Source organism: Plectropomus leopardus, chromosome 2 (genome assembly GCF_026936395.1).
Source record: "Plectropomus leopardus strain MGB_pleo_1.0 chromosome 2, ASM2693639v1, whole genome shotgun sequence".
NCBI classification, from domain to species: domain Eukaryota; kingdom Metazoa; phylum Chordata; class Actinopteri; order Perciformes; family Serranidae; genus Plectropomus; species Plectropomus leopardus.
This window is the reverse complement of record NC_142177.1, coordinates 10,197,073-10,224,523: the sequence shown is the minus strand read 5'-3', so window position 1 is coordinate 10,224,523 and position 27,451 is coordinate 10,197,073. Positions and strand designations below refer to the sequence as shown.

The window sequence follows — 27,451 nt, the reverse complement described above, 5'->3', positions numbered from 1 at the left end:
TGGGTCATGTGATTTTATGCGCCAATGACTTTAGGTATTACGTTACCCTACCTGGAAGATTTTTGTGTGTGTGTGTGTGTGTGTGTGTGTGTGTGTGTGTGTGTGTGTGTGTGTGTGTGTGTGTGTGTGTGTGTGTGTGGGCGCGCGCGCGGGGGCTCGTGGTGCTCTTGCATACCACCCACCCGAATTCCTGAGAACAGGCAATACTCTTTCATTTTTCAAGCAGGCAGAAAGCAACGAGGGAAAGCAAGCAGACACACTGAACAACTCAGGGTTCTTCAACAGAACAGAGCAGAATTGATTCCTCCTGAGACTGCCGATGTAGTGATGTAGACAGTGACAGCCTGGTTGAACACTGCACTTAAATTAAAGGATTATAAAGTGCTAAATTTCATAATAATAAGATCAAACACAAATAACTCAAGATCCAAAATGAGCAATGAAAGGCTGAGTTCTGGAATCAGACAAAGTCCATTTACATGTACATGAGTAACTCTTAGTGACCAGGTTTTTGAGGTATCCCGTTTATGTTTATGAGCATGTAAACACCATATTCCATCTATGAGAAACCAAAATATGCTTGCTGGGGCACTCTGAAAGAAACTGGGATGTATATGGGCATTTCTCTGTGCCCATCTAAACACCATATCCCAAATATGCTCATAACCAGGATAAGCCTCACAGGTTATTCATGTACATGTAACTACACAATGTTCATATCAAAAAGGATTACTACACTGAATCTTATGTAAAATACATTTACAGAGAGAGAGAAGAGGTCCCTTTGTGCTCACTTAATTAAGAGCCAGTACTTTCCCACTGGCAACTAGGGTGAACAGATAAATGTATTACTGAACAGTGTTTATGGGGGGGGGGCTGAATTTCATATTGTGTTCCATAGCCTCATGTACAGTGACTTGAGGAATCGTTCTTTTGAAAATAATCAGTTAAGAAATCCCAATTTGTTTGGGGTTATCTGGCTCTTTAATGACGACTTTTTTTTATCTAAAATGCATGAAATCTAATATAGAGAGCATTGTCTCTATAATGTTATGACATTTTTTAGATGGAAATGTAATGCTTTGAAATGTTTTCCTTTTGAGTTTGTGGAATTGTATGTTATGACTGGTCATGTGGCCATCCCAGATATTGCTGTCCAGAGTCTTGTAAGCCCATAAGGACTCCATTTGAGGCAGGACACTCAAACAAAAATCAAATCAGTTGTACCAATAATGGCAAACATAATTAACTTTATCTACATAGCACCTTTCATTAAGAAAATGTAGCTCAAAGTGCTTTAGAAAAACAAAAATCAGCAAATAATCAATACATTCAAAAAGAAAGCTCTGACTCAGAATTTTTGATGCTGTTAAAACAAAAGTGATAATGTAGAAACAAGTGTTATACTGTTTAACAATAGGCTTCATTTCTCCCATATACTTGCAGAACAATAGAACAATTCAAACACTACCTTTGTCAGATCATGCATTATTCATTGAAAATGTGCATGATGCATCAGATGTTTGCATTTCATTTGCCTTCTAAATATTGTAAGGCCAGTGGGATGGTGTAGTGAAATGGGAGGTCATGGCTTTAATGCAAAGGACTCTACTGAGGCCAAGAAGTTAGGTCAGTAGAAGAGTGGTTTAAGAGTTAGTTTTCCATGTTCAAGGTATCATTGTTAACTTCCAGCCAACCAAAGGAGCTCATCTGTCTAGTTTTCTAGGTAAACACATAGTAACACATAAAGTTGTTTATTATTATAATAATATTATAATAATATTATTAATTAACACACAGGAACACATATTTAATTTTAGTTTAAAAATCATCAGTCATTTTAAAATATATATATATATATAAAGTAAATGTGTCCACATCACTAAGACTTTTGATTTTAGTTAGTTTGTTTGTTTTCTCCTATTGCTCCTAAAATTATGCTGAAATGCAAAAAACACAAAATCATTTACAGTCATTTTCAGTTGCTCAGCAGCAGTGTTTTTACTATTTTAAACAATGTCACAATGTCATATTAAGTCTCACAAAGGATTTATTGAAGGAGTCAAGGATGTATTACTGTCATTATACAATACAGGATTGCAAACTGAATGTAGCCGTTGTGCTAAAATAAAAAAAAAATGCATAAAGATATATTAAAATTTTTAAATCAGAATAGAACAAGACCCTATTGAGTGTTTACTCTATAACTTCTCGAGCTTCTCGATGACATTTCCATAGTATGGGTGAGAAGAGCTAACTAAGGACATTATTGAAGCAATAACTAGCCTAATCACACAAATGAAGAATACTCATGTTATAGAAACATCAAGGCCTAAAGCCAAAGGGGGAAAACAAACAAAGTTGCTCAATACTTAATTAATGAACAAATTAAGAACGATTTTGTGTATTTTTTTGGTTTTGGGCTGACATAAAACTCAACAACGCACAGAAAAAGAGAAATGAGTAAAGTGCACAATAAAGTCACTTAAAACCAATTAATACTGACACAATTGATGGTGACGTCACTGGTGGCAGCTTGGGAGGAGCTATCGCATAATAATAATTAACCTTTAAAGATTAAAAGATTCCTCGATAATAACGGTCATATTTTGATAATTATTGTCATTAATTTGGCACTTCAGACAGATGGGGCAAAGGGGCAGCGGACTGAGCCCCTAAAGTGCCACAGTGTGTCTGCGCGTCCCTGTTTTCTGTCATTTTAGTGTCCACTCCTTCCTTTTCATCTGCGTCTTTTCAGTCGTCGTCTGTATCTGCTACAAACGGAGATAGGCCAGCCACAGCAGGCTACAACAAAAACAGGCGTCATATCTTCACAACAATATAAAAAAATGGATTAACAAACATATTTTATCCACACTTTGAACGCTCTCTGTTCTCGGGGAGTTTGCAGAAGAAGATGACCCTTTTCTGTTCGCTTGAGGAGGCTTTGCTGCTGTGTGGGGGAGTGGGTTACATCCTGTGGCGTTTCCTGTGTTTGTAAACTAGACGGTCTTGGAAACGTCGGGCGAGTGAAGCTGAAAGGTAGATAAATATCTCTTCATTTTTCTTCGATGCTCGGTGAATTTTGACTGTGCATTAGATTGTCTGCTACTTCGTGTGTAAGCAGTCGTGCTCGGAGATGGCGGTAAAGGGATTTACCTAATATTACAGCGTCAATGTTGGCCATTGCTAGTTCGCTAACAAACGTTAGCTTAATCATCGGGAGGGGGAGGCACTCGCAACGACGGCCATCACGAATGTCTTTATCTCTCAATCTTAAACCAGTTGAGCTTGTGTAAGATAGGATTGTTATGGGGAAAATATTCATTGGTCCAGTCTGCAGGAATGATACTCTCGTAAGGCTACTGAATCCAACCGATGACCAGGTGGGCTAAAAAAAAAAGCTCGATTACTAATATTTCAGTGGGCGAGGGCGCCAGCGAGCAGCTAGCTGCTGGCTAGCTGATGTTAGCCAGCTTGTTCAACATCAGCAAAACCAACGTTAGCTTTGGGTGGTGGTGCGAAGGCCAGCTCAATCAGTGCTGTGTATTTTAAAAGCAACAGTATGTTGTCACGTTTCCTCTGCTGGCAACTAACACGACAGCAGTCAATGAAATACAACTGTACGAAGTGGCCTTCAAGTCTTTTAATTAGCGTTAGCCAGTGTTAGCGCTACGCTAGCTGTCTGTGGCGAAAGCACTGTAGCGTTTCAGTATGAGTTTGCCTCCGTCTGGCTGTCGTTTAACTACATGATGGTACATGAGTGTAACAGTTAACTTGTGCCACGGTTAAAGAAAAAAAGATTAGTGTTACTTTGAGTAAAGTAACGGCCTGCTTATCACGGTTGTTAAACCCTATGGCAAAATGTACGTTATAATGTAACGTCTTAAGGGTAATGTAACCAGATCACCAGTGGTATACATATATATATATTTAATCTATCTTTTGCTCCTTTGAATTCCAATTTCCTTTCCATAGTAAATGTAGAACTACAACAATCACTCAACATTCATATCTAAAAGGTTTTCTTGCTACATATATATATGTATATATGGAGAAAAGGGCTCTTTTTTTATTTTTATGAAAACAACATAAACAATCTCACAGCAGCTTATTAATTAGCTCACAATGTTTTGCAATAATTTATTGTATGCTGTTTTTATTCTTGTGACTTAAATGTTATGTCCTTGTCCTTCATAAACCATAACATTATTACAGTCCGAATAAAATAGATGTGATTTGAATCACATAATTTTTTATGTTGGTGGTGTGATTGGATGTGTGTTATGATGAGGCAGAGAATGGCAGCTTATATGAACCCACTTTTTAACAGCAACATAGCTTAGTAGTAATAGTGTGTCAATGTCAGTCTAACAATTTGAGTGTTTCTTCTGATTGTGCACAGCTCATTGTGTAACAGTACTTTAATTGTTGTTTATATGTTTTTGAATTTTATGGTATTTTAGGTAGGTTTGTCCAATCTTAACAAATTATAAACATGGTGTATTTCAGAATAATGCATTGGTTAAATATTTTGACGTGCTAGAAGATGTCAGTGGAAGACAGTTAGTTGTCTCATCAGTCATAATCAAAAAATATACTATTCTGTAGTTTGTCTGGCTATAGATGTTATTCCCTTTTCCTGAATTTTTGTGCAGTCCTCTCCTCCCGTCACGTTTCAGCTCGTTTCCCTCATGTCATACGAAGTGCAAACTAACCTAATATATGAATTCATTTATATCAAAAACATCCAGCTGTGCTTTGTGGTTGCATTGTCAGCATGCAGTTTAGTGCCATAAGGTGGTGGTGGGGGATTTTTCCTTTTAATGATAAGTCTTTGGTGTCTGTAATTGCTTCTAAATCCGAAAAATAATTGTGCGTTTGGTGCCACTTTTTAATTTACTGAAAGCAATGTTTGTTTGTGCTTCCATCTGCTTCAGTGGTCATGTATACAGCATGAGAGGTGTATAACTAAACTGCAGAAGTGATGCAGCAGAATATTATCACGGTGAAAATAATTTCATACAGGTCAAAGATTTGTCTTACAAGAGGAAGTGTTTAAGTGTAGCATAGTGTCAGGTTGGCGTGTTGATGTCTACAGTGGCATAATTTGAGAATGTCAGGCGAATATCACAGCTCAGGTTGACTATAAATTACTCTGCAGTTTATTGTGATAAACATCAGCCAGACAGACAATTTTCCATCCATAACTATATATATATATATATTTTTTTTTTTAATTGTTATTGGAAGAAAGTCCTTCTGTGATTGTGGTTTCTATTCAAAATAAAATTATGTGTGTCCCCCTGCAGCAGAATAGACAGGATGTTCAGTTGCACTTCAACTGCAACTTGTTTATTGGCAAATTATTTTATTGTCTGGAATCAAATAATTTTGGAAGTCTTTCAGTTGCTTGCTTACAATGATCAACTAGGGTAGCTAGTTAAATATAGTTAAATATACAGTGTGATAAATCACACAATGGTCACAACTATTAAACTCTGTTTATGGTCTCATTTTGTAATGGCACGTATATTGACCAATTTCTCTGAACAAGAACAAAAAACGAGCAAAATCTACCAAAATAGTTATTTGTACAAATGACAAATATTTCTGTGTGTACTATTTTTTGACATTTAAATGCCATGAGGGAAAATGACCGTCCTTACTGGAGTTAATGGAATATGTAACGATAAGACAGCGAGTGATGCTGTTGTCATTTAATGCTTGTCTGTTTCATCCACATCCTCCTCTTCCTCAGTTTTAATGCTAGATGAGTGAGGTGGGTGTGGCTTCCCACCAGCCCGACCATCCTGACTGACGGATCTCTGGATGACCTTGTCCCCACCCCTGTCCCTGCGCTCACATACACCACAGCAATGTCACATCTGCCCAGCAGCTCAGTCCGCGACCATATGAAATGGGTTTGTTTTGAGAACACCAAAGTGGTTACAAATAACTTTCCTTGCAGTCTTGTGTCACTCAGGATGTTGTCGTTGATGAATAGCTTGGCAAATGCCATGTGACTGGCTATATTGTCTTAGATGCAGATACTTTCAAATTGCAGACCGTTTTTAAATGTTTGATGTAGTCGGTAAATTGTTGCTCTTAATTCTTTTTCTCCGCAGGCGGGGCTGCTTGGCTGCGAGGCTGTCCTCTCCAGCATGGCCCTGATGCAGGCCAGCTCCATGGCTGCTCCGCCCAAAAAAATGATGGCTCCACTTGGTCATGGACCACCGCAGAGAGAGGGACCTGACCGTGCTCCCCAGAGCCATATGATCCTCCCATCTGGAATGAGCTGTCCACCTCTGGTTAGCACCCACTTGGGAACTGTAGAGTGGAAATGTGGCTGTTATATGCTATGCTCTTAATATTGTGCAAGCATTGCCTTTACAACATTGAAATTTGAGTGTGGGAGGATTTACAGTCTAAATTCAGTCATGATGATTTGTTCTTATTAGTGAGTAAACTTAAAAACTAGATAATGACTTTATGTCATACATGCTTTTCATGATGGAAAAACATAATGAAGAAATCATTACCAGGTTACACACGAGGGCAAATAGTTGCAGTATTAAAAGCTCCACATATTCCATCTGCCTTTTACCTCCACAAACACCAGTTTTCTTGTGTATGAAAACTAAAACAAAATAAATCAGGAATTATTCAGACAGTTTTAAAATTATGTGTTGCAATGCAAACCCACACTATTGTATGCTGGCGTTTCTAGTTGGCAGTAGCAAAAATGCACATAATAGACGCTTTATCACTTTATTTTAGTCATGTTCACATATTCTCTTTTTAGTTTTAAAGGTTACAGATCTGATATCAGGAAATAATTGACCTTTTCTGTGCTCTGTAGCTCATCCGGAAGGAAGGTGAATTCCAAGCTCCCCGCCTGCTGGATGAGAAGGACATGAGGGCCAACGAGGACATGCAGCAGAAAAAAAAGAACAGGAAATCAGTAACGCCCTGCAAAGTGAGAGAACAAGAAGGAAGGGGAGGGAAGGTCAGTGGCTGTGGTGGCTAACTAGGGAAGGGTCTCTGCGGCGCATTTTTTAAATTTCTCCTCAGACGCGTAGTCAGCCGCGTGCACACATTTTTGAGCAAAAAGCATTTAACTTTATTCAAGTGCGCTTCACTTGGAGCTTTCGTGTGTGCACATTTTGTTTGTGTGGGGGTGGGGGGAGGAGTTCAGGGAAGATGTGGAGGGGGTGGAGGATCTCGAGAGAGGAAAGAGGGGGAGGGGAGCAGAGTGAAGCGGAGCACAATAACTGCAGTTGTGTGCATAACAGGGGGAGCAGTAACATGAGGGCATTAGGCCATTGGAAGGGATTCTGGGCTATTTGTCAGTTATAATGTTAATTAAACGTTGTTTAAAAAGAAACAAGAAAAAAAATTCCGTGTGTTGCTCGATTCATATGAAGGATAAGTTGGGTTTTTAGAAAAGATTAAAAATACACATGAAAAACTAGGGTTTTATGGGCCTTAAACTTTGTTAAATTTCGCAGCAGTGTTAGACACATCAAGTTCTGACCAGTTGTGGGTTGGGCATGTCAAATTGTACTATTTTTGTTTGTATTATTAGTGCATTGTTAAACTGGTACATGAAACAAATGCTGAACCGTTATGTTCTTACTGTCCTCATTAGGGCACAGGTGGAGATGAGAATGGTCCGTCATCCAAAGTGCAGAAAAACTTTATTTGTGATCACTGTTACGGAGCATTTAGGAGCGGATACCACCTGAAGAGACATATTCTCATTCACACAGGTATGTTTGGAACAACTTGAGTTATCAGTTAAGCCAAAACAGCTTTTTATGCCTGATAACATGAATCATTTGTTGAAAGAGGCCCTGAAAGCTTGAGTTGGAATGAATCTAGGAGTGTGCAGCAACTGTAAGGTTTTGCAATGGCCTGCTTTTAAAAAAAAAAACAACCTTGTTTGGTAATAGTTTTTGCCTCACAGCTAATTGGTGGTATCTGTGGGGACTTTGACTAAAACTGGTGCTCTTCGGTTTAGGGGAGAAGCCGTATGCTTGTGCCGTATGTGACATGAGGTTTATTCAGCGTTACCACCTGGAGAGACACAGCCTCATTCACACGGGTATGCGTCCTTTAACCGTACCCATATTACATAAATCAGACTACATCTGTAGTCTGTCACTTGAATCACTGGACAGATGCGCAGGGTTCATTTTGTCTGTGGACAGTAATTTCCAACAAAGCCGCCCCTCAAAGTCTGTTCCCCTCCAAAATATAAAGCACAGCATTTGACTCATAAATATTGGTTCCCCAACACCAGGAAAAATGAAAGAAGGCAACATAATACAGTGCGGTCCAATAGTCCTGAGTCCACTATTAAAAACTGTTGTTTTAACATTTATGTTCAAATTAATGTGTTTTCTTTCCCCCTTTTTTTGGATGGTCATCACTTAATAATCATAATAACTATAATCAAGGCTTTTATTTGAAATGGCATCAGTTGTAGAGATGTTGACAGGATTTGAGAATCCATGTTATTTTAGAGTCACATTACACCTTTTCTCCTAAATGCCAAATGGGGTTGAGTACTGGTGTCTGTTAAAAGTCTTATTGCAAATTCAAACTTTGATTCGTCTGTCAAAAAAACAATAACTTTACTCCCGTCTCCATATGTGGATACTTTGGCATTGTTTAGCTCGACTTGTTTTGTTGTCAAATTGTTTAAACGAGTCAAATCATAGGTTCTCTGTTCATTTGAATTTATTTTTGTTCATGCAAATGCTGTTGGGTCCTGCAGAGACATCAGCTTGATACACTGGTCCTCATGTGGTGTAGTCACACTAAAGAGTAACTACACCCGGGCTAACGCCAGGGTTCCCACAGTCATGGAAAACCAGGGAAAGTCATGGAATTTTCCGATCACATATCCGCGCCTGGAAAAGTCACAGAATCAGTAAAAATCATTTAAAGTTTTTGGAAAAGTCATGGAGTTCTATAGTGTGTAATGTAACATAATAGCAGATTTATTTTCTGAAGCTGTCGACATAACGTTGCTCTTATATGCAGCGATTTTTTTGCCTAGACGTATGTTTCCTCATTTTCTCCCTGCGTTCCGTCTCTCCATCATGTATGCCAGCTAGCTGAAATTATTTGTGAATAGAGTTTGAATCTTGTTTAAAAAACAGTGGGCAAGTGAGGCAAGAAAAATAATGTATTATGAAAAGTCATGGACGAGTTTGAAATTTTGCCCATGAAAATGTGTGGTAACCCTGTAATATGTGTGTTCAGCCACTCTAGCAGTTGCTGCATGCTCTGTAAACAACTTGTGCAGTTCAGCACTCCGTGCACTATTGGGCAATGCTAGATCACAACTGGTTGTGGTCACAGCGGACCACATCTGACCACCCACGCTGTTCGCCCATCCGACAAACTCTTCTGTCGAAGCATACTGGCCGCTTTATTCTTAAAGTCTGCCATGTCTCGGTTTGGATGATTTGACCAAAGAAAATCCCTACAGTGTGCAGTTTCTCTCAGTTTAGAAGCAGATTCCTTTCTTTCTCCTCAAGAGAACCACTTTGCTCCACAATATTGGTTTCTAAACAAAAATCAGTGTTCACAGACAAGCTGAATGTACTTAAAAGTAGCATCACATAGATGACATAGATGAATTTTCTTATTTTATGGTATTCTAAATATGTAACACTAATTCTGCTACTATTTGAATGTTCAGGTATTTGTTAGATTTATGTGCATTTCTTACATTTCAAAATATTAATGTACATCAGTGCTTAGACTCTCCCAAAATAACTGGAAAAAATATATATATTTAAAATATTTTTTCAAAATGATGACAACAAACAGCTCCGTGAACAAGACTTTTTGATAGTGGACTTGAAAGTGGACTCAAACTTGTGGACCCCAGTGTATGTTTATGAAAGCCTCAAAGCACAGGCCGCAAAAAAACATGCAAGATTTATATATTTATGTTTTACTCATTTTGGTATGTTATTATGACTTTGTCAGTGAAAATAACTGCATGGACATCAAAGGACTATGTTCTTAATTGTTTTATATAAAATGAAAATTGAGGACTTGAAGTTAAAAACATGTCAATATTTGCGTTGCACCCTTTCACACAAAATTCTTTGTTTTTCATTGTTTAAGAAGTATGCCCTGTGGGTAAGTCAACCTCCAACCTAATTGTTTTTCAAGTCAGTGACAACTGCCCAAGTATTCACCAAAAGAAATGCATCAATAATAGTAAACGAAGTAATAGTAAACTTCAAATTTTTACTAAGCAGTTGCTCTTCGTGGCAACACTGCATCTGTTCTTTCTGTTTTCCACATAATCAGTTTTGTGATTTTCTTTTCGCATTTTCTTTGGCTTATTTATCAGATTGAATAGCTAATAATTTTATGCTCTGTGTGTGTAGGGGTGAAGCCGTACGCTTGTTCCATGTGTGACATGAGGTTTTTCCAGCGTTACCACCTGGAGAGACACAGACTCACTCATACGGGTATGCGTCCTTTTACCGTACCCAGTTCAAGTTAAGAAACTTTACTCAATCAGGTAGTCTTATTGAGATCAATATTTTTTATTCAAGAGAGGCGTGAAAAAACAATACACAGTCTGAATGACCATGCAACCACAGACATACATGCAAAAATGCAGTTCAAAACCAACCTTTTTGGAGTTGATTTTAAATAAATTCTGTAAAAATCCATCAGTAACCTTCTTTATGTTGGGCTGAATGTTAGCAGGTTTGAACAGTTCTGTAGTATAAAATTTTGCATATCTAAAAAAGGAGTTTTAATTTCCCCATATAAAGGGGTCCTAATAATAAGGGTCAAAGTGGACTTAGAGTATTATCACTTGTATGCTGAAATATAAATAAAACTAAATAAAACAGCAACAATGATATAGAAAAAGTAAGACACATACATTATTATAATCTTACACAAAAGCCGTACAATAACCAAGCATATATTTTTTTTCAGTTTAATGAACAAACAGTTGAATTACTATAGGGTTAAATTAACACCTCCCTCACACAGAAGGCTTTTTTACTGATAATGTCCAATGATTGGTCATTTATTGTAATGCACTGTAATGTTTGTTTCGATATTACATAAACACCTGACACAAACTAAAAAATAGCTCCTGTGGACCCCTCAAAGTGGATTATCCCTCTTGTACCATTGCTGCTCAGCAAAATTTACAAAAATGATATTTTCCCATCTACATTGGAGGATGTTGTTGCTGGTGCTGTATCGAGCTGAAGAGATGAAGCCGGCTGATGGCTAACCTAAATTGTGTCCATAATATTGTGTAATGCACATTTTGTGTATACTGTCACGATTGAACTGAGATGCAGTAGTTGGTAATATTAATGGATGAGTGTGACACAGCGTCACAGCCGCAGCGTAAATGATGGGGTGATTGGTCACGATGCATTAAGTACATGAATTTACACTTTTTCAGGAGAGTACCTCACACAGGTGTTTGAAGATTCTGGTTGTGCATGGATTTAGTAGAAAATTCAAATTTGCAAACGAATTATTGATTACGTCAAATTAGTGTAGCAGTTTATGTTAACGCCCTCCCAAACTGATCCAACCATATTGAAGGAGCTGATTAACTTAGGCCATGGTATATTACGGGAACAGTCCTTTGATGTCCACACCTATTTTACGCGCAGATTAACGGCTGCACGGCTCATGTGTCTTCGCTGTAACGGTTGCACAGTTGCAGACGCTTCTGCTGTAAGTGTACGGCGGAGATCAGATTGGTAGCTTTTGAAAGTTGAGGCAGATCATCACTTTGGAGTGTAAGAAAACAAGCACACTCGTAACACTTCAGAGTAATACACACTGTCAATCCACCAGAAATGGAATTAATGTGCGCTACATAGATGTTAAACCAATTACGACTTGCAGTAAGAAACAGATATACTTACCACAACGCTTAAACATGTCATCAACACCTGCAGTAGTTAGCGGTGGAGAAGTGTGCTGACGTCTCTGCTTCAGCTGGCCAGTGTGATCGCCGTCGTAGACGTTTCTTCGCCATCTTGCTGCCCATTTGTATGTCCTGTTTAAAACGTGCTTGGCTTATATGCTGTTGCTGCTTCTGTTTCATGATGTACTCCAGATTATTTGAAAAATGCTGCCCGTAACAGAGGACACTTGGCTAATTAGAAACAAAACAAATCACCAATTCGCATGAAGCTTGATTGGAATGTTTAATGTCTGCCAGGTGCTAGTGATTTACTGCCTGTGAATGATGCTCAAGGAACGTCTTAGCTAATATGTTGATACTTTGTGTACGTAGGGGTGAAGCCGTACGCTTGCTCCATGTGTGACATGAGGTTCTTCCAACGTTACCATCTGGCAAGACACAGCCTCACTCATACTGGTATGCGTCCGCTTACCCTAGCTTGTTAGGTGGTGGTGTTGCCTTAACTTTTCAACTCAAAGCAGTGAGATTCAGGGTGTATAAAAATGACTACCAGTTTTAATTTTCACTTAATAGGAAACATGAAGATGTATCCAGACATGTATTAGGGTTGTAAAATATAAACGCCTACTATTTTCACCTCCTGATGTTAATACATGCAAACGTAGTGGAGCACCTAAATGTACACGACTTCAGCTTTTCCCCTGCGAAATGCTCTACTTTGTTCTGCACAATAATTCATCCATTTCTCCTATTATTTAACTATATATATATATATATATCTTCAGGTTTTTTGTTTGTTTGAAATGACTCATGGTCATATTGCACATAACCATGTATTGCAAAACAAGCCTTTTTTCTCAGGCCGATGGTAGAAGCAAAGAAGAGTCATTCTGAGGGAAGAGTTGATGGTTATGTGTTTTTTTTCTGTTTCTAGCATATATTTACATACTTTTTATGTGTGTAGGGGTGAAGCCATACGCTTGCTCCATGTGTGACATGAGATTTTTCCAACGCTACCACTTGGCAAGACACAGCCTCACTCACACGGGTATGGGTTTACCCTTCTTTGCTGCATCAGAGCCCAATTACCCAATTTACTGAATTTCATCTGTCCTTTGTTTATAGAATGACTTAACTCTCCACTTTAGGGCTGTATTTTGGAAGCATTTCTCTAGTTAACTTTAGTGGTACTTCACCGCAGTGCCTGTAAATTACACTTTTGAATTGTGTTAAGTCTTTTTTTTTTTTTTAATTTGCACTGCATGTCAGAGTTGAAAAGCTGCACTGTTTAGCAAAATGACATTTTCATTGAGGTCCCTTTTTGAAGCATGTTGATAGATTAGGAAATGTTAGCGTTTAACTCTTGCATCATTCTGGTGCCACTACTGCTGGCATGTCTGGATACATAATGGAAGTGAGTGTGTCCTGTTCAGTTTTTTTGTGTTTTTACAAAATATTTTGCTCTGTGTGTGCAGGGGTGAAGCCATATGCTTGCTCCATGTGTGACATGAGATTTTTCCAGAGATACCACCTGGCAAGACACACTCTCACCCATACGGGTATAAGTTTTATTTATCCCTCTCACCTGACAGCATCAGGGGTTGTAGATGTTTGGCCCTTGTGTGTAGGCATCACCAATCTGTGAGCACACTTTGACTCAAAAAAAATTCTTAATTTGTACTACTTTGTCCCATATTCTTGATTGTGAAAGGTTAATGTTTAAGCACTGGTAGATGTTTTTCTTATCTTTACTGTTATACTCATTGTGTTTGCTAAACTGCTCTCAGGGTTGACTCATTTTCTATCTTGTTTATTAAGAGATTAGTTGGCCATAAAAATATGAGACTTTGTATTGTCATAACACTGGCTAGTGTTTGTAAAAATGACATTTCATTTGTGTACATAGTTCATAAGAACACTTTTCTAAAGTTTGGTACTGTATGCGTTTAGGGGTGAAGCCATACGCTTGCTCCATGTGTGACATGAGGTTCTTCCAGCGTTACCATTTGGCAAGACACAGCCTCACTCATACTGGTATGCTTGAATTATTTGTTCCCCTTTCACTATGAAACCTTTCATATAAACAACATTTTTTAATTTATTATTCCCTCTATATACAATACAATAATAATACCATTGTTGGTACATTAATTTCCCCTTCTAAACAAATGTTTAATAGAATTTTTAGGCTTTGTTGGAAAACTGTCCACTGAAAAAGTGACTCTTCCTGTCAGTTACTTTGTTTTATGATTAACACTGTAATGGTACTATTGCATGTGTATTGTTGAGCATTATATTACATATCCAATGAAAGGCACATTACACTAAAAAGGATTGAAAACGCAGGCATCAGTGATCTTAAATGCTATGTATTACAGGAATTTATCAGGCAAATGAAAGTTTGGCCTGACTAAATAGTGAAATGGTGCATCTTGGACATTTAGTAACACCAAAAAGCTTCAACTTGAACTTCACATGTTTTTCACCACCATCAACAGTTTTTTTGCAGGATGACTGAATATTACTCAAGCTGATCCAAATTCGTCAGCCCTGTTTCCTTGAAAACTGATGATGCACCTTAACTCTTGATGTCTGCAGGTTCTTTACTCTTTTTTGGTGTAATGTCTCTGACAGAATTTTGTCTGTAATAAAGCATGTTATAGTAAACAACCTGAAAGGATATCCATATCTTAATGTCTAGTATTCATGAAGATCATCAGCGCGTTGAAATGCGTCTAACATTCTTGTGCTCTGTTTAGGGGTGAAGCCGTATGCTTGTACCATGTGTGACATGCGGTTTATACAACGTTACCAACTGGAGAGACACAGTCTTACTCATACGGGTATGTCCTCATTTTCTTTAACCCTGACTCTTGTCTTTCCTTGACTTTGGTCGTGCATGCGCCCCTCATTAATGTTTACATGGCTGCTTCAAACTCGAGTTTGTATTGCTTTCTGTCACTTTATTGGCAAGTGCTAATGTTTCATGTGGCATCTGTGAGGAGCTTTATAAGCACCTGCATAACAAAAACTCTTCCCATACTTTGTATATCAAATGACATGATGACCGTGAAGCAAAAACACTGTATGGTTTGTAGTTTTATTTGGTTTTTTTAGGCTTTTATCTAAATCAGCAGTAACTAGAAATTCAACATGATACAGTATGGGCTACACATCGAGCCCAATAGCTGGATTTTTCTTGTGAAAAAGAAAAGACCTTGACATTTATCGACTTTGGAGCACAAACATGGCTCTTAATTTTGTTGCTTCCATGTTTCCAAAAAGCTGATTCTCGTAAATATATAAAATGCATATTGGCTGACAAGAACATATGAAAATATTTCATAGGAACTTTAATGTCAAAACGGCTAATATCTGTGGCTTTCAGACTTTAAGACATCTCTGCACACTAAGATTTCTTATCTCTATTGTGATACACATTAAAATTGTGATTGAAGTCAAATGGAGAAGGATGATTTTTAGGCCATTCCTTATCTGAAAATATCATATTCACATTAATAATACACAGTAAAGTTCAAACTGTGTCTAAAAACTGATGCCCAAATTTTAAAAAATGTTGCTGTTAGGGAAACACACTGTGTGAGTGCTCAGTTGATGTGAATGAGATGCAAAATGGCACTTAATATTTCATATTTATTTATAAAAGATCATATTTAAGCTAAAAATTCACAGTAAGTTTTTTTTTTCTCCTGTTGAAATGAAAATTCAACGACGACTGCTCACACAGCTAAATCATTGTGTCATTTCACATTCAAAGTAATGGTGAGGAAATAACATATAATCCTCTGTTATGAATAGTTTCAATGTCTGTCATATTTGAAAATAGGTTTTATGTAATAATATATTCTCTTTTGTCAGCCTGCTTTTATACAGTTTTTATATTTGAAGATAGAGCAGAGTCAGTGCTTTATTTTTGCTTAAATAAGCTATTTTTCTATGGTGGTTTTAGGAGCAGTTGCTGTTTATTACACCAATATTCTAGTTAAATTCTAAATGTTGCTCTGCAAATAAATGTCTAATCTTAATGTGTTGTGCATAGTTGTTTTCCAACTGCCTAAAATAGTCCAACCTCTGCGATCAGCGTTACAAAAATTTGAGTATGATTCCAGAAATCTGTATGAGGTGTGTTGAAATTATATAATAAGAAGCACCTATTGGCATTGTGAGAAAAACCTGCTATTAACTTAGTTTGAATATGCCCACTTCAGACTTTGGTTTTGCCTCAATTTATCATCTGGTCATGTCACAGTTTTTGTAGGGTTTGTAAATTACTGAACTTTGCTTTCTACACAGAATATTTTCATTTCCCCCAATTTTTCTCACTTAAATTTTGGCCTCAGGCGTTTAGCAGTTACAATTGAACTTAAATCAGATGTGAAAGTCCAATTGGAATAGCCAATTTTTGAAGCATGCTGGAATTTCCAGCGTAAAACAAAGCGCTGATAAGTGCAACCGAACTTTACTAAGCAATTAGTAAAGTTTAACGTCGATCATTTTTGGCAGTTGACTGTTTTATGCTAAAGTTGGTACTTTGTGTGCATTAGGGGTGAAGCCGTACGCTTGCACCATGTGTGACAAGAGGTTTTTTCAGCGCTACCACCTGGCGAGACACAGCCTCACTCATATGGGTATGCGTCAGCCAATCTTAACCCAGTCACAAGATTAGGATGCTGCAACACTTGTATGCTTGATCTAGTCTTACACAGCATATCTGTATTTATACACAAATGATTCAAGTTTGATATCAAATAGATGAAATCATCATCTAATGTATTGTGTAAGTGGATTTTTAGATCCCCTCTGGAAACTCTTGTAATTTAAAACAATTATTATATCATATTGTACTTTTTTTGTAAGTAATCTTAGGGAATGACATTGGTTATTAACCACCGATATCAATTTAGTCCAGATTGGTACTCTTAACTTAAAAAATAGGAGTACAGATTTATTATATTTACCCCGGTGGCAGAGACACACAAATAATTCTGTTGATGCTCTGCGTTTAGGTGTGAAACCTTATGCTTGCACCATGTGTGACATGAAGTTTTTTCAGCGTTACCACCTGGCGAGACACAGCCTCACTCATACGGGTATGGGTCCGTGCACCGTGCCCATGACATTCACTCTTACAAATCTGTGTGCACATTTAATGTTGTTAGTTCACTTCAGACATATGCCTGTTACATTCAAGGGAAATGTCAATATGAAGTATGAAGTTTTAAGGGTTTTCTAGTCTGTTTATGTTGGACATTATCAGTTGAGCTGGATGACCGCAAGACGTTATTTTGTTTTGTTTTTTGTTTGTTGAACTGCAACACTACGAAATTGATAATATGGAGAGAAATATTTGTGTTTTTGCATGAATTGGCAATTGTGTGGTTAATAACCAATAGCGTATATATAATAATTCCTGAATTTAAAAAAAATGGAAAGTGAGGCAAAGTAATATAATATTGCTACTTTGCATTTAGGTGTGAAACCTTATGCTTGCACCATGTGTGACAAGAGGTTTTTTCAGCGCTACCACCTGGCGAGACACAGCCTCACTCATATGGGTATGCGTCCGCTCACCTTACCCATGTCACTGAGATCAGATTGTAATAACATCATGTTGGATACAGAGTGATCTACGATAGTTACCACTACTCTCTGAAACAAGTTCTTGATCAAGCCTACCCTACATTATGTGTATAAATGCAACATTAAAGCAAGTCTTAATGTATAAAGAAATAGAGGACTGCAACATCATCAGCTCATGTGATGTGTTAAGTTGTGGATTTGAGAATTGGTTCACACAGTTTGATGCATTTCTTATTGGATTTGGAGGAAAAAAACAACAATTCATTTCTTTAAAAGGTCATTTCCAAAGCTATTGAGAAAAAAAAGTGGTTAACAACCCATCAATTCTGAGTAGTACATTAAGTATGTTGCTTATTGATGGATTGTGAACACAAAAGAAGTACGTCTGAAAATAATACCTTAATGCTCTGCGTTTAGGTGTGAAACCTTTTGCTTGTACCATGTGTGACATGAGGTTTGTTCAGCGTTACCACCTGGCGAGACACAGCCTCACTCATACGGGTATGCGTCAATGCACCTGCCCTTCTCACATTTTGTAGGCAATTATTACAGTCTTTACTGTGCTAATATCAGCAGCACTTACAATTTCTACACAGATGTCTTATTTAAGAGGTAGCCTGACTATAAGCTGTGTGTAAAACATTCAAGTAAACTGTTTGCGTTAAATTTATGTTACCTTTACTCTAAGTAGGTTTACTTACGATGATAGTTATCAGTGCCCTCTAGAACATAAAGCACCTTTTTAATGAGAATTAACTTTAAAGTAAGTAGAGGCCATCAATGCTGACATATTGGCCCCATCCTGTGCTTTTAAAACATTTTTTGTCACCATTTTCAGAAAATGATCTTACTTCATCAGCTCTTCTTTAATAGACATGTTTAATAGTGGTAAACGCTCAGTTGTTTTAAATGAATGTTGGGGTTATGTGTTAAGCCTGAAATGTGCTTTTAAAGACACTGTAAAAGCAAAATACTCCATTCATTATTGCATGATTTAAGCCGACTTTAGTCATAGGCTATTAACATGAGGTACACAAAAGTAAGGTCATTGATTGCAGTGCTCCCTGACTGTAATTTAAATTATTTAGAATAAATTTGGATAACAAAAACATTTTGATTGTTGATATAGTGAAAACAGTCAGTTTTGTAGTTTTCTTTGCTGGAAACATTAGACATTGTTTTTGCATGAATTGGCAATTGTGTGGTTAATAACCAATAGCATAGGTATTTATTCATAAAGAATGGTAATTGAGGTAAAGTAATATGATATTGCTACTTTGCGTTTAGGTGTGAAACCTTATGCTTGCACCATGTGTGACAAGAGGTTTTTTCAGCGCTACCACCTGGCAAGACACAGCCTCACTCATATGGGTATGCGTCCGCCCACCTTACCCATGTCACTGAGATCTGACTGCACTTAACATTATCTTAAACAATGAAGTCAGCTGTCTCAGAAAATGATTATTATTGTTCTGTAAAAGTAACTAGTTGTACATTTTTCTTGATCAAAGCTATCCTGCATTATGTTCTCAACAGTTTAAAAAGCACCTACATGTAAATAAATACAGGGCTGTAACATCATCAGCTCATGTGATGTGTTAAGTTGTGGATCTGAAATTTGATCGACACAGTTTTTACGTATTCTTAATTGGATTTAGAGAGAAAAAAAAGCAACATACATTAATTTTAGAAAAAATTTCACATAGCATGTCAAAAGTGGTTAACAACCCATCAATTGTAAATAAATGTTTAAAGCTAAGCACTGATTGATGGATTGTGAAACAGAAATTAAAAAGTTCTGAAAATAATGTATTGATGCTCTGCGTTTAGGTGTGAAACCTTTTGCTTGTACCATGTGTGACATGAGGTTTGTTCAGCGTTACCACCTGGCGAGACACAGCCTCACTCATACGGGTATGGGTCCGTGCACCTGCCCTTCTCACTTAATATAAATCACCATTTACTCTTTATGGAGCTCATTTGAGGGAAACTTTGTGTGGCTACATTATAGTCAGAGCATATGTTTATTGCTAGGTGCTCAGGTCAGTTGCTGTTAGTAAAACATGAAGTATTTACGCTTACATTTCCTATACTTGAAATTAGGTTAAAAAAAAATTAGCAAAAAAAAAGAATATTGCCCTCCAGAATTGTTGGCAGATAGTGTGAATCTCTTGTGTTATATGATCCCAGTTAAGCTAGATTTGTTATCTTGGTAAGAATATTGCATATTAATGCAGTAGGTACAGGTGTTAATGTAATCTGTTTACCATGACTACATTCTTAAGGAATATTCTTAACTTGGCAAGTTGATTTGTCACCTAACTAACTAAATCTGCAAAAGCCACAAATGGTAGCCAGTGTTTCCCACAGAACTGGAGTGAATGTGTAGTGGTAGCTCATTTGAATGCATGTGTGTCCCCTCATATCATTCAGTGTCCCCTCTCTAAATTCTGGTGGTTTTGTGGGTCTGTGAATGCAGCTCAGGCGGAGCTCTCCATGAGTTCTTTTTTTTCCTCAGCAACAGTTTGTGACATGCCGGGTAGGATAATTGATCTCTCAATCCATTCAGATCAGATCAATGGAGCAGCTGCTGCAAGTGAATGCAAACTTTGAGACCCAGCAGAATAAGTACATTTTCACTTTAAATGTGTCTTGATGCTCTGCTGCTCCATCTGTGCCAAGAGTAGGCTCTACGCTCCGAGAGTGTGGTGCAGTGCGTAACTGCGTGGTATGCAGCAGGTGTGTTAATTGTGATAAATGAATGAAAATGAATAAATGAATGTGTGGGAAACCCTGGTAGTAATAGCTAGCTAGTCTTCCCTGACACCTGTCCATGGTGCTGCCTCCCTTGACCTTGGTCATGGCATGTCTACCGACAAGCCTGCCTAGCTTATTTGCATATTGAGATCCCATCACATTTCGGGGGCATTTGAAACTACAAGGTCACATGTTAGTACCAGGTGTAAATAGGGCCCACATGCTGTAGAGGTAGCACGTGTCTGTCTGCCTCTTTGCCCTCTAGTTTTTTTTTCTCTTCTGTTGTAATTCCACCTGCCAGTGTTGAGGTGAGTTGTTGATTTTTGGTTATTTTTACTATGCATACCAGTAATACTGGAGGGCAATTCCCAGAAATATAATGTTCATTTAAAGGACTGATAATGGTGCCTTTTAGTTTGGGTTTAATTTGAACAATTCTGACTCCAATTCCACACTGAATTCTCGTTTTTAGGTCGTACTTGCAGTTCTTGGCATAACGCAAGAGAGTAAATGATCAAAAATATGTTGAAAAAAACAAAACAGCCTTCCAGCACATTTACGCTCTGATTTCATAATTTATCAAAAATATTTTGTGATAGATATTCTTTTTGTTTGTTTAAGGGGGTCATGTCTTTTATGTCTCTTGCCTCACACACAGAAGTGCAAAAGCTCTAAATGTTGCTTCCAGACATCAATTAGCATAACTGAAAAGCATGAAACTAATCCATCTGAAAGAGTTATTCATTTTTTTTTTTGCAGATCAACACTGAAGTCCAAAATAAGACATATTCTACCATGACTACTCTTATTTTGCTTTTTTTTTGGTGTGGCATACAACTGCATCATAATAAAAGTCTTGTAGTATTTTTTAAAAGCAAACAATGTCTCTAGGAAACATAATATCCAGCATTAATTCAACTCGAAACTCAAACTGTGAAATAATTATTGCTAATTATTTATTAATGTCTTTTTGGAGTAAATACAGGCGTGACAGATGGAATGTAAGAGGATGCTGTAAAAGTTGTCGTTGCAGCGTCAAGTCAGGACGTTACTGATGTTCATTCAGACACAAAAATGTAATGACAGACACAGGTGACACATCATGGTGTTTTTGCTTTGAAACCAGACGTTTTTAACTCTATTTTATTCAATCTTATGGTCTTAGTTGCATGTCTGAACATTTCAACATTTTGTATCAAAGGAAATGCACATAACATACAACGAAATGATAAGCTATTATTTCTGTCAGTGTTTTAGCTCTAGTGCTAGCTTGAGCCTGAAAGTTGTATTTCTTGCATTTGTGGGTGGTAGGGCTAATATATTGCTCTGTGTGTGTAGGGGTGAAGCCGTATGCTTGTTCCATGTGTGACATGAGGTTTATTCAGCGTAACCACCTGGAGAGACACAGCCTCACTCATACGGGTATGCGTCCTTTTACCGTACCCTTATTACTGAGAAAGGCTCTGGCGCTTCCAACAGAACGAGGTCACAACAAACTCGAGTTTGGATTGTCAAGTCATTTGATGGGATGTTGAACCAGCCTCAAAAATACTTTCCCCGCCTTTTGGGGCCACTATGTTGCGTAGATCTGGGCCATGAAAACAAGAAATTCCACTCTGATGTACACATAATGAGTTGATGACGAGGCCTTTTTAGAATATCAATTTTCAGATGCTGAAACTACACTGTTTGAACTTTACTGTTAGGGCAATTGTTTTCCAACTTTTTCTAAGTGTTGGGAATATAGTTTTGCAAATAAAGACTAGTAAGTGAAAATTTTGCACGCTCTTTTGTTGGTACGAGACGCCAAAATTGATTCATTGACTGTGTATTTGTGTGCTCTTTCAGGAGAGAAGCCATTTGCTTGTGACATGTGTGATATGAGGTTTATCCAGCGCTACCACCTTGAGAGACACAAGCGTGTCCATAGCGGGGAGAAGCCTTACCAGTGTGAACGGTGCCAGCAGGTATGCACAAGCAGAAACAAAGCAAAGTGACACCAATGTTATACTTACGCTTTTAATGTATTGTAAAGTGGAAAAAGACACGTTTTTTGCCTTGACGCTTCACAGTAAATGCTGATTCTACAGTGTGATGGCTGTAAAATAATAAGAGTTGTTCCATGTAAATGACACATGATCTTATGCGAAAATGAAGGCTTCATTTACGGCACAAAGGAGATGCTTCTGCGATTGTGCTACCAAAAAAAGGAAGAGGATTGCAGTTTTGTTTTCCCCCATAGCCAATGTCCATAGTTAAGTTTTTGACTCACCAAGAGAACTGGTAGATGACAAAAATCCACTTTCTACTGGTCAAAATAAAGGTAGCAAGCAGGAGACCGGTCGCTGTTAATAGTTGTTTATTTTGATCGTGCATATTTTCAAAATGTATGCTTATTGGGTATGACTTAAATGTTTAATTATTAGGGCTGTCAAACAATTAGTTTTTTAAATTGCGATTAATCGCAGAACTTCAATAGTCATTTGTGATTAATTACATTTTTTAATTTTAAAATCCATTATTTTGCTATTCAAAACAGTTTTGAAGTCCATATTGACAAGGTAAGGCAGTTCTTACCAGATAATCTTGATTAGGAATCAAATAACAGCAAAAACCTGCACGGGACGAGCACAAATTGGGCATCTCTGTAAGGGGAAGACTCACTGGAACCCTTTCACTCAGATATCTAGAGGTCAGAGGTCAAGAGACTCCTGTGAAATGGTCATACTGTATTTCTATTGCCAAAATTTAGCCTAAGTTTGGAGCACTATCAGCCCCCTTCCTCAGAAACTAGACAAGATATGGTTGGTACCACTGGATTCCTCAGGTCCTCTGGTTTCATATAATAGCAGTATTATCTATCTTTAGCGGCCTCTTAAAGTCGAGAGGGTCGGCCAGAGATTAGTTCAATTCAAAATAAATAACATTATGCACGGACCTTAATTGCATCGCGATTGATGTGTTAACACTGACAGCCCTACTAATTATTTTAAAATGTTGTAGTAAAACAACTTGAAAATGATCACAGAGGTACTTGGGGACCTGTTAAACCAGAACATTATGAGGTTTTCTGATAACAACTTGAACAAAAATGGAATTTTTAGAATCTGCCCATGTAGCCCGATTAAATGGGCTATAGTTACAATTTTAGCATCAAATAATTAAAATGCTCTCCCGTTTTAAACAACCTTTATGGCCATTTCAGTATCGATTACTGGGTTTACAAGCTGCACTTAGACGGCAACCCCGAGCTTTGCAGTACAAAGCAACGTTGATTTCAGAGTTTACAAAGTGCACCTGAATACAACATGAAGTCCCTGTTGCGGTGTGTCAAATTTGTCTCACACACACACACAGACAGACAGCAGAGGACAGAAGCAGTGTGACCGTAAATGACAGCAAATAAACGCTTAAAGATGTATTTTAACATTCATATTTGAAACCCAGATGTAAGTGGAATTATGTGCGAGCCTCTGAGGGAAACTGAAAACGATCTTGTTGTCTCTGCAACAGCGGTGCCAACAATACCACCACTTAAAAAACGCTAGATGGGGGGAAAATTGTCTGTTTCCACTTTAAATTCATTATTAGTTTCACAGTCGATGTTTGTAATGTTAAATATGAGGACTGATTTCTTGATATCTTGAAAATGTTTGTTGTTTTCGGGTCTTTATCCCCTCCTCCCTAACCACCACATTTACATGAATAACTAACTGTCCGCTTTGTGTGTTTTGAAGAACTTTTCACGGACAGACCGGCTGTTGCGGCATCGGCGGTTGTGCCAGGGTCGCGGCGTAGCCAAAGTAGAGAACCAGCCATGCTGCGAACCCCGCCCATACCCCCAAGAACCCCCACCCGCGCCCCCAACCTGGAGTCCCCTGCACCCTCCGGGCCGACTGGCGGTCTGACATTCCATCTTCCCTACATCCACAACACCGCCAGAGACGGGACAAGCCACAGGGTTTCTTCTTCTCAGCTCTGTGCTGAGTGACGCCACACTCTAGCACAGACTGATGTCGCAGCTCCAGTCCTGGGATTACTAATGACAGAGGGACATTTGTGTTTTTTGTTTTGTTGACTTTTTACTGTGTTTCCTTTTCTTCCCCGTTTTTTTAAAGACGAGACTTTTCTGTGATGAACAGTGGTCCTGTTTTGTACTTAATCTATTTGATTTTTGCAACAAAAAAAAAGAAAAAAAGTTTTTATCGTTGTTCAAATATATCTGCATTTCGTGGTACTCGGGAAGGGCTGTGGGAATTGTTTATCCTGACGTGTTTGCAACAAAATGGGATGAAGTGGTGAGGGAAAAAAATATTTGAGCTTCTTTATAATTGTCCTCACGTGGCCCGTTCTGACTCCGAAAGGTTGTCACTTAGGTCCTAATTAATAAAACTGAACTTTTCTTCCATGTAAAGCAAGGAAACCACTCTGACATCTCACGTAGACCAGATCTCTCCTGCCAGTGTCACTCACATAGTGCTAAGCATTAAGACATCTCCCTGAAAGCATTGTCTGGTCTAAAAATAATTTGAACAATAGGATTTCCTTGACTTTATCAGCATAAGAAGTTCAGTTTTAATAATTACTTTGTGTAAATAACTGAAAATGTTTATTATCATTTCACTATAGGACTTGAGTGGGGATTTTTTTTTGTGTGCACAAAATGGGCTAAAAAGCAAGTGATGATTAGAAATTGGCTCAAATACGGTCCTCTGCCACTGTCACGGTGAAATCTTTAAGAAACCTGCGTAAATTTGTGTGTTCATTTTAAAAAACAAAAGCATATATATAAAACAGTGCTTCATAACTGTAAACCAGGACTTCCGAGAAGTGGATGGGGCCGCCTGCAGTTGACGGGCTCAGTGTCAGGCACGGTCGGGTCACGGGAGAATCACCTGTGTACCTCATGTTCTGCGTGACATGCGGATGACTCAGGAAAAGGCACGGGATGACCGCCTTAGCACGTCATCCGACCGCACTCACCGAGAGTCAAGTCGGGCCGTATCTATTCAGTACAAGTGCAGAGATCTCCAGTGTGAAACAGAAGCTGTGCTCGCTCCGTCTGTGGATTCTGGTCTAAACTAGCACAGGCTGGCCACTCCCACTCCCATTATGTTGTTTGTACAGATAACTCTCATTGTGAGATTTAGCGGGGGTATACAAAATCTTGTGGCCTTAGTGTGTTTTCTTTATTTTTCATTTGCCTTTTTTTCTCAGCTGTTTATTATTGTGGATCAGATGTATTTACTAAGACGAGACAGCCTTTCATCATCATGGTATGTTTTTTATTTTTATCCTAACGCTGTCATGGTTACAGAATGTTGATGGTTTCAGTGGCGCTAAAACGGACTGTGCTCTCCTGTCGAGAGAGCTCGTCTTTTGATGATGATGATGATGAATATTTTGGCTCATTGTTACTGATAACGGTGTAACCCAGTATGTAATCCTTACGGAGCTCCTGGGAGTTTGACGGTCCTTGTGAGAAGTCGGTAGTGCTAAATTGTTTCCCACTGCAGTGCTTTGGCTGGTCGCGTGCCATAGCCGAATCAACACCTGCTTGACTCCACCACACACTAACAATTGCCTTTTTTTATCCAAAATATGTGGTTGGTGTGTAATAATGGATGTCTGTCATGTCATTGGGTTTAGCCTTAAGTAAGTGCGGATACACAAGTAATCATTGTAGTACTAAATAATACTGTAACAAACAATTTCTTTTACCTTTGATGAACTTTGATCATACTGTGGGGAAGTCGTTGGCGGGCAGAAAAAAGGGAGCCAGGTGATCAGGGCCGCTTTGCTGCAAATTGGGAAAGTTTCTCAAACTTGATCCTTTCTGTGACTGGTGACTGTGTTATCCTAAGTGTAATGTCGAAGCCAGAAATGAACCTGAACATAACATGTACATATGAGGACATCGAAACTTGTCTTTGATACCAGAGCGACTAACAGAAAGGTTGGTTTTAGGCGTTTTATTTGGATCTGTTTGGAGAACTGTTTTGTTTTTGGGTTTTTTTTGGGTTTTTTTTTAATTTAAAGGTCCAGATAAGTGAATATGGAGGTGGAATGCCGGAGTGGATAATCTTATTTCTGATTTCAAGGGTGAAAAAATGTTTTGATACATTAAGAAGCAGATTACTGAGTTAAGTGGTGTTTTAACAAAAGTATTATTGGGAGGATTTCTTTTAAATGGTCCATTGTTGTCAAAGCAAAGTTGTCTAACAGTTAAAGATGGAATTCAGTTTTAAGTGTTTTTTGGTACGGTTAAGGAAAACCCAGTGGCAGGAAAGCGGCCAAGTTTGAGAAATTCATTAACAACTCCGAATCTGCAGAAGGGACACTGCTGGTGCGAGCCCATCCTGAAATGGCTAAAGGGCAATACAGTATAAAGTTGACATCACTTGTTAATACCTTTTTGTCTTTTATTGTTTTTAGTATTATCAGTCTCATTGTTAAAATGCAATAGAATCCTTGAGTCTCAGATGATTTGTTTATAAGATTGACTTTTAATTTGTCTCAGACAGATCCGAGGATTTATTTGTCTGAGAATTCACATTTTGATGATTGTTTCAAGGACCTTTTTTTATTCTGATGAAATTGTAAACACTGGACTGACAGGAGGGGGGGGGGGTGCAAAAAGACAGATGGATATTTTTTTTCCTTCAGACTGTACTAGATTTTAGGTTTTAGACAAAGCCTATTTCTCCTCAACTTGACACAGAAGGTGGACAGAACAATTTGGATCAGTACAGTTGAGAGCCCAGTATGTTCGGTAATTTTGACATTAGAGGCAGTAGTACCACAAGAAAATGTTTTCTTTCTTATACGAAGTCCCTGGTATTTGTAGTAAATTATATTGATAATGGTATTAGATGAACAACAGCATAACAGTAGCTATCACAGATTAGTTGTTTTCTTTATTAGTCTTGCATGCAGAGTTATGGTCCTCAGTTAAGATAGGATCTTGATATTGATTATTTTGTGTAGGAAAATGAGTGCATAAGAATAACTTCCTAAAAAAATGTTACAATGATTATTGTAAAATGGGCTAACTAATATGTACCCTTGTGATCCAATTAGTTTCAACTATATGAAAATCAGAGGAGAGGCTTCTTACTATTATGCTGAAATAAAAGAATTTGTAAAGGA

At 38.0% G+C, this 27,451-nt stretch overlaps 1 protein-coding gene across 31 annotated transcripts; it reads left to right on the top strand.

Annotated features, from left to right (window-relative positions):
* Positions 1-2,608: 2,608 nt before the first annotated feature.
* Positions 2,609-27,451, top strand: znf740a (zinc finger protein 740a). 31 transcript variants are annotated; one of them, XM_042500073.2, is made up of 21 exons: positions 2,615-3,042; positions 5,762-5,924; positions 6,129-6,311; positions 6,863-6,979; positions 7,652-7,772; positions 8,024-8,107; positions 10,419-10,502; positions 12,317-12,400; positions 12,909-12,992; positions 13,420-13,503; positions 13,895-13,978; positions 14,704-14,787; positions 16,510-16,593; positions 16,972-17,055; positions 17,437-17,520; positions 17,963-18,046; positions 18,833-18,916; positions 19,376-19,459; positions 21,641-21,724; positions 22,151-22,269; positions 24,040-27,451. In XM_042500073.2, exons 2-21 carry the CDS (start codon positions 5,880-5,882, stop codon positions 24,208-24,210), a joined length of 1,932 nt encoding a protein of 643 aa, XP_042356007.2. In that variant the 5' UTR covers positions 2,615-3,042; positions 5,762-5,879; the 3' UTR covers positions 24,211-27,451. The 31 variants fall into 31 exon arrangements, with proteins under 31 accessions (XP_087940530.1, XP_042356073.2, XP_042356117.2 ...); XM_042500059.2 differs by having other exon boundaries at positions 2,616-3,042; positions 6,863-7,009; XM_042500065.2 differs by lacking the exon at positions 2,615-3,042 and adding an exon at positions 3,093-3,386 and having other exon boundaries at positions 6,863-7,009.

What these genes read in the sequence shown, in the direction of transcription:
- znf740a (XM_042500059.2), top strand. Translation starts at nt 5,880, where the DNA reads ATGTCACATCTGCCCAGCAGCTCAGTCCGCGACCATATGAAATGG. An exon ending in ACACAGCCTCACTCATACGG is followed by an intron (nt 17,056 to 17,436) that starts GTATGGGTCCGT and finishes CTTTGCATTTAG; the next exon opens with GTGTGAAACCTTATGCTTGC. An exon ending in ACACAGCCTCACTCATATGG is followed by an intron (nt 18,917 to 19,375) that starts GTATGCGTCCGC and finishes CTCTGCGTTTAG; the next exon opens with GTGTGAAACCTTTTGCTTGT.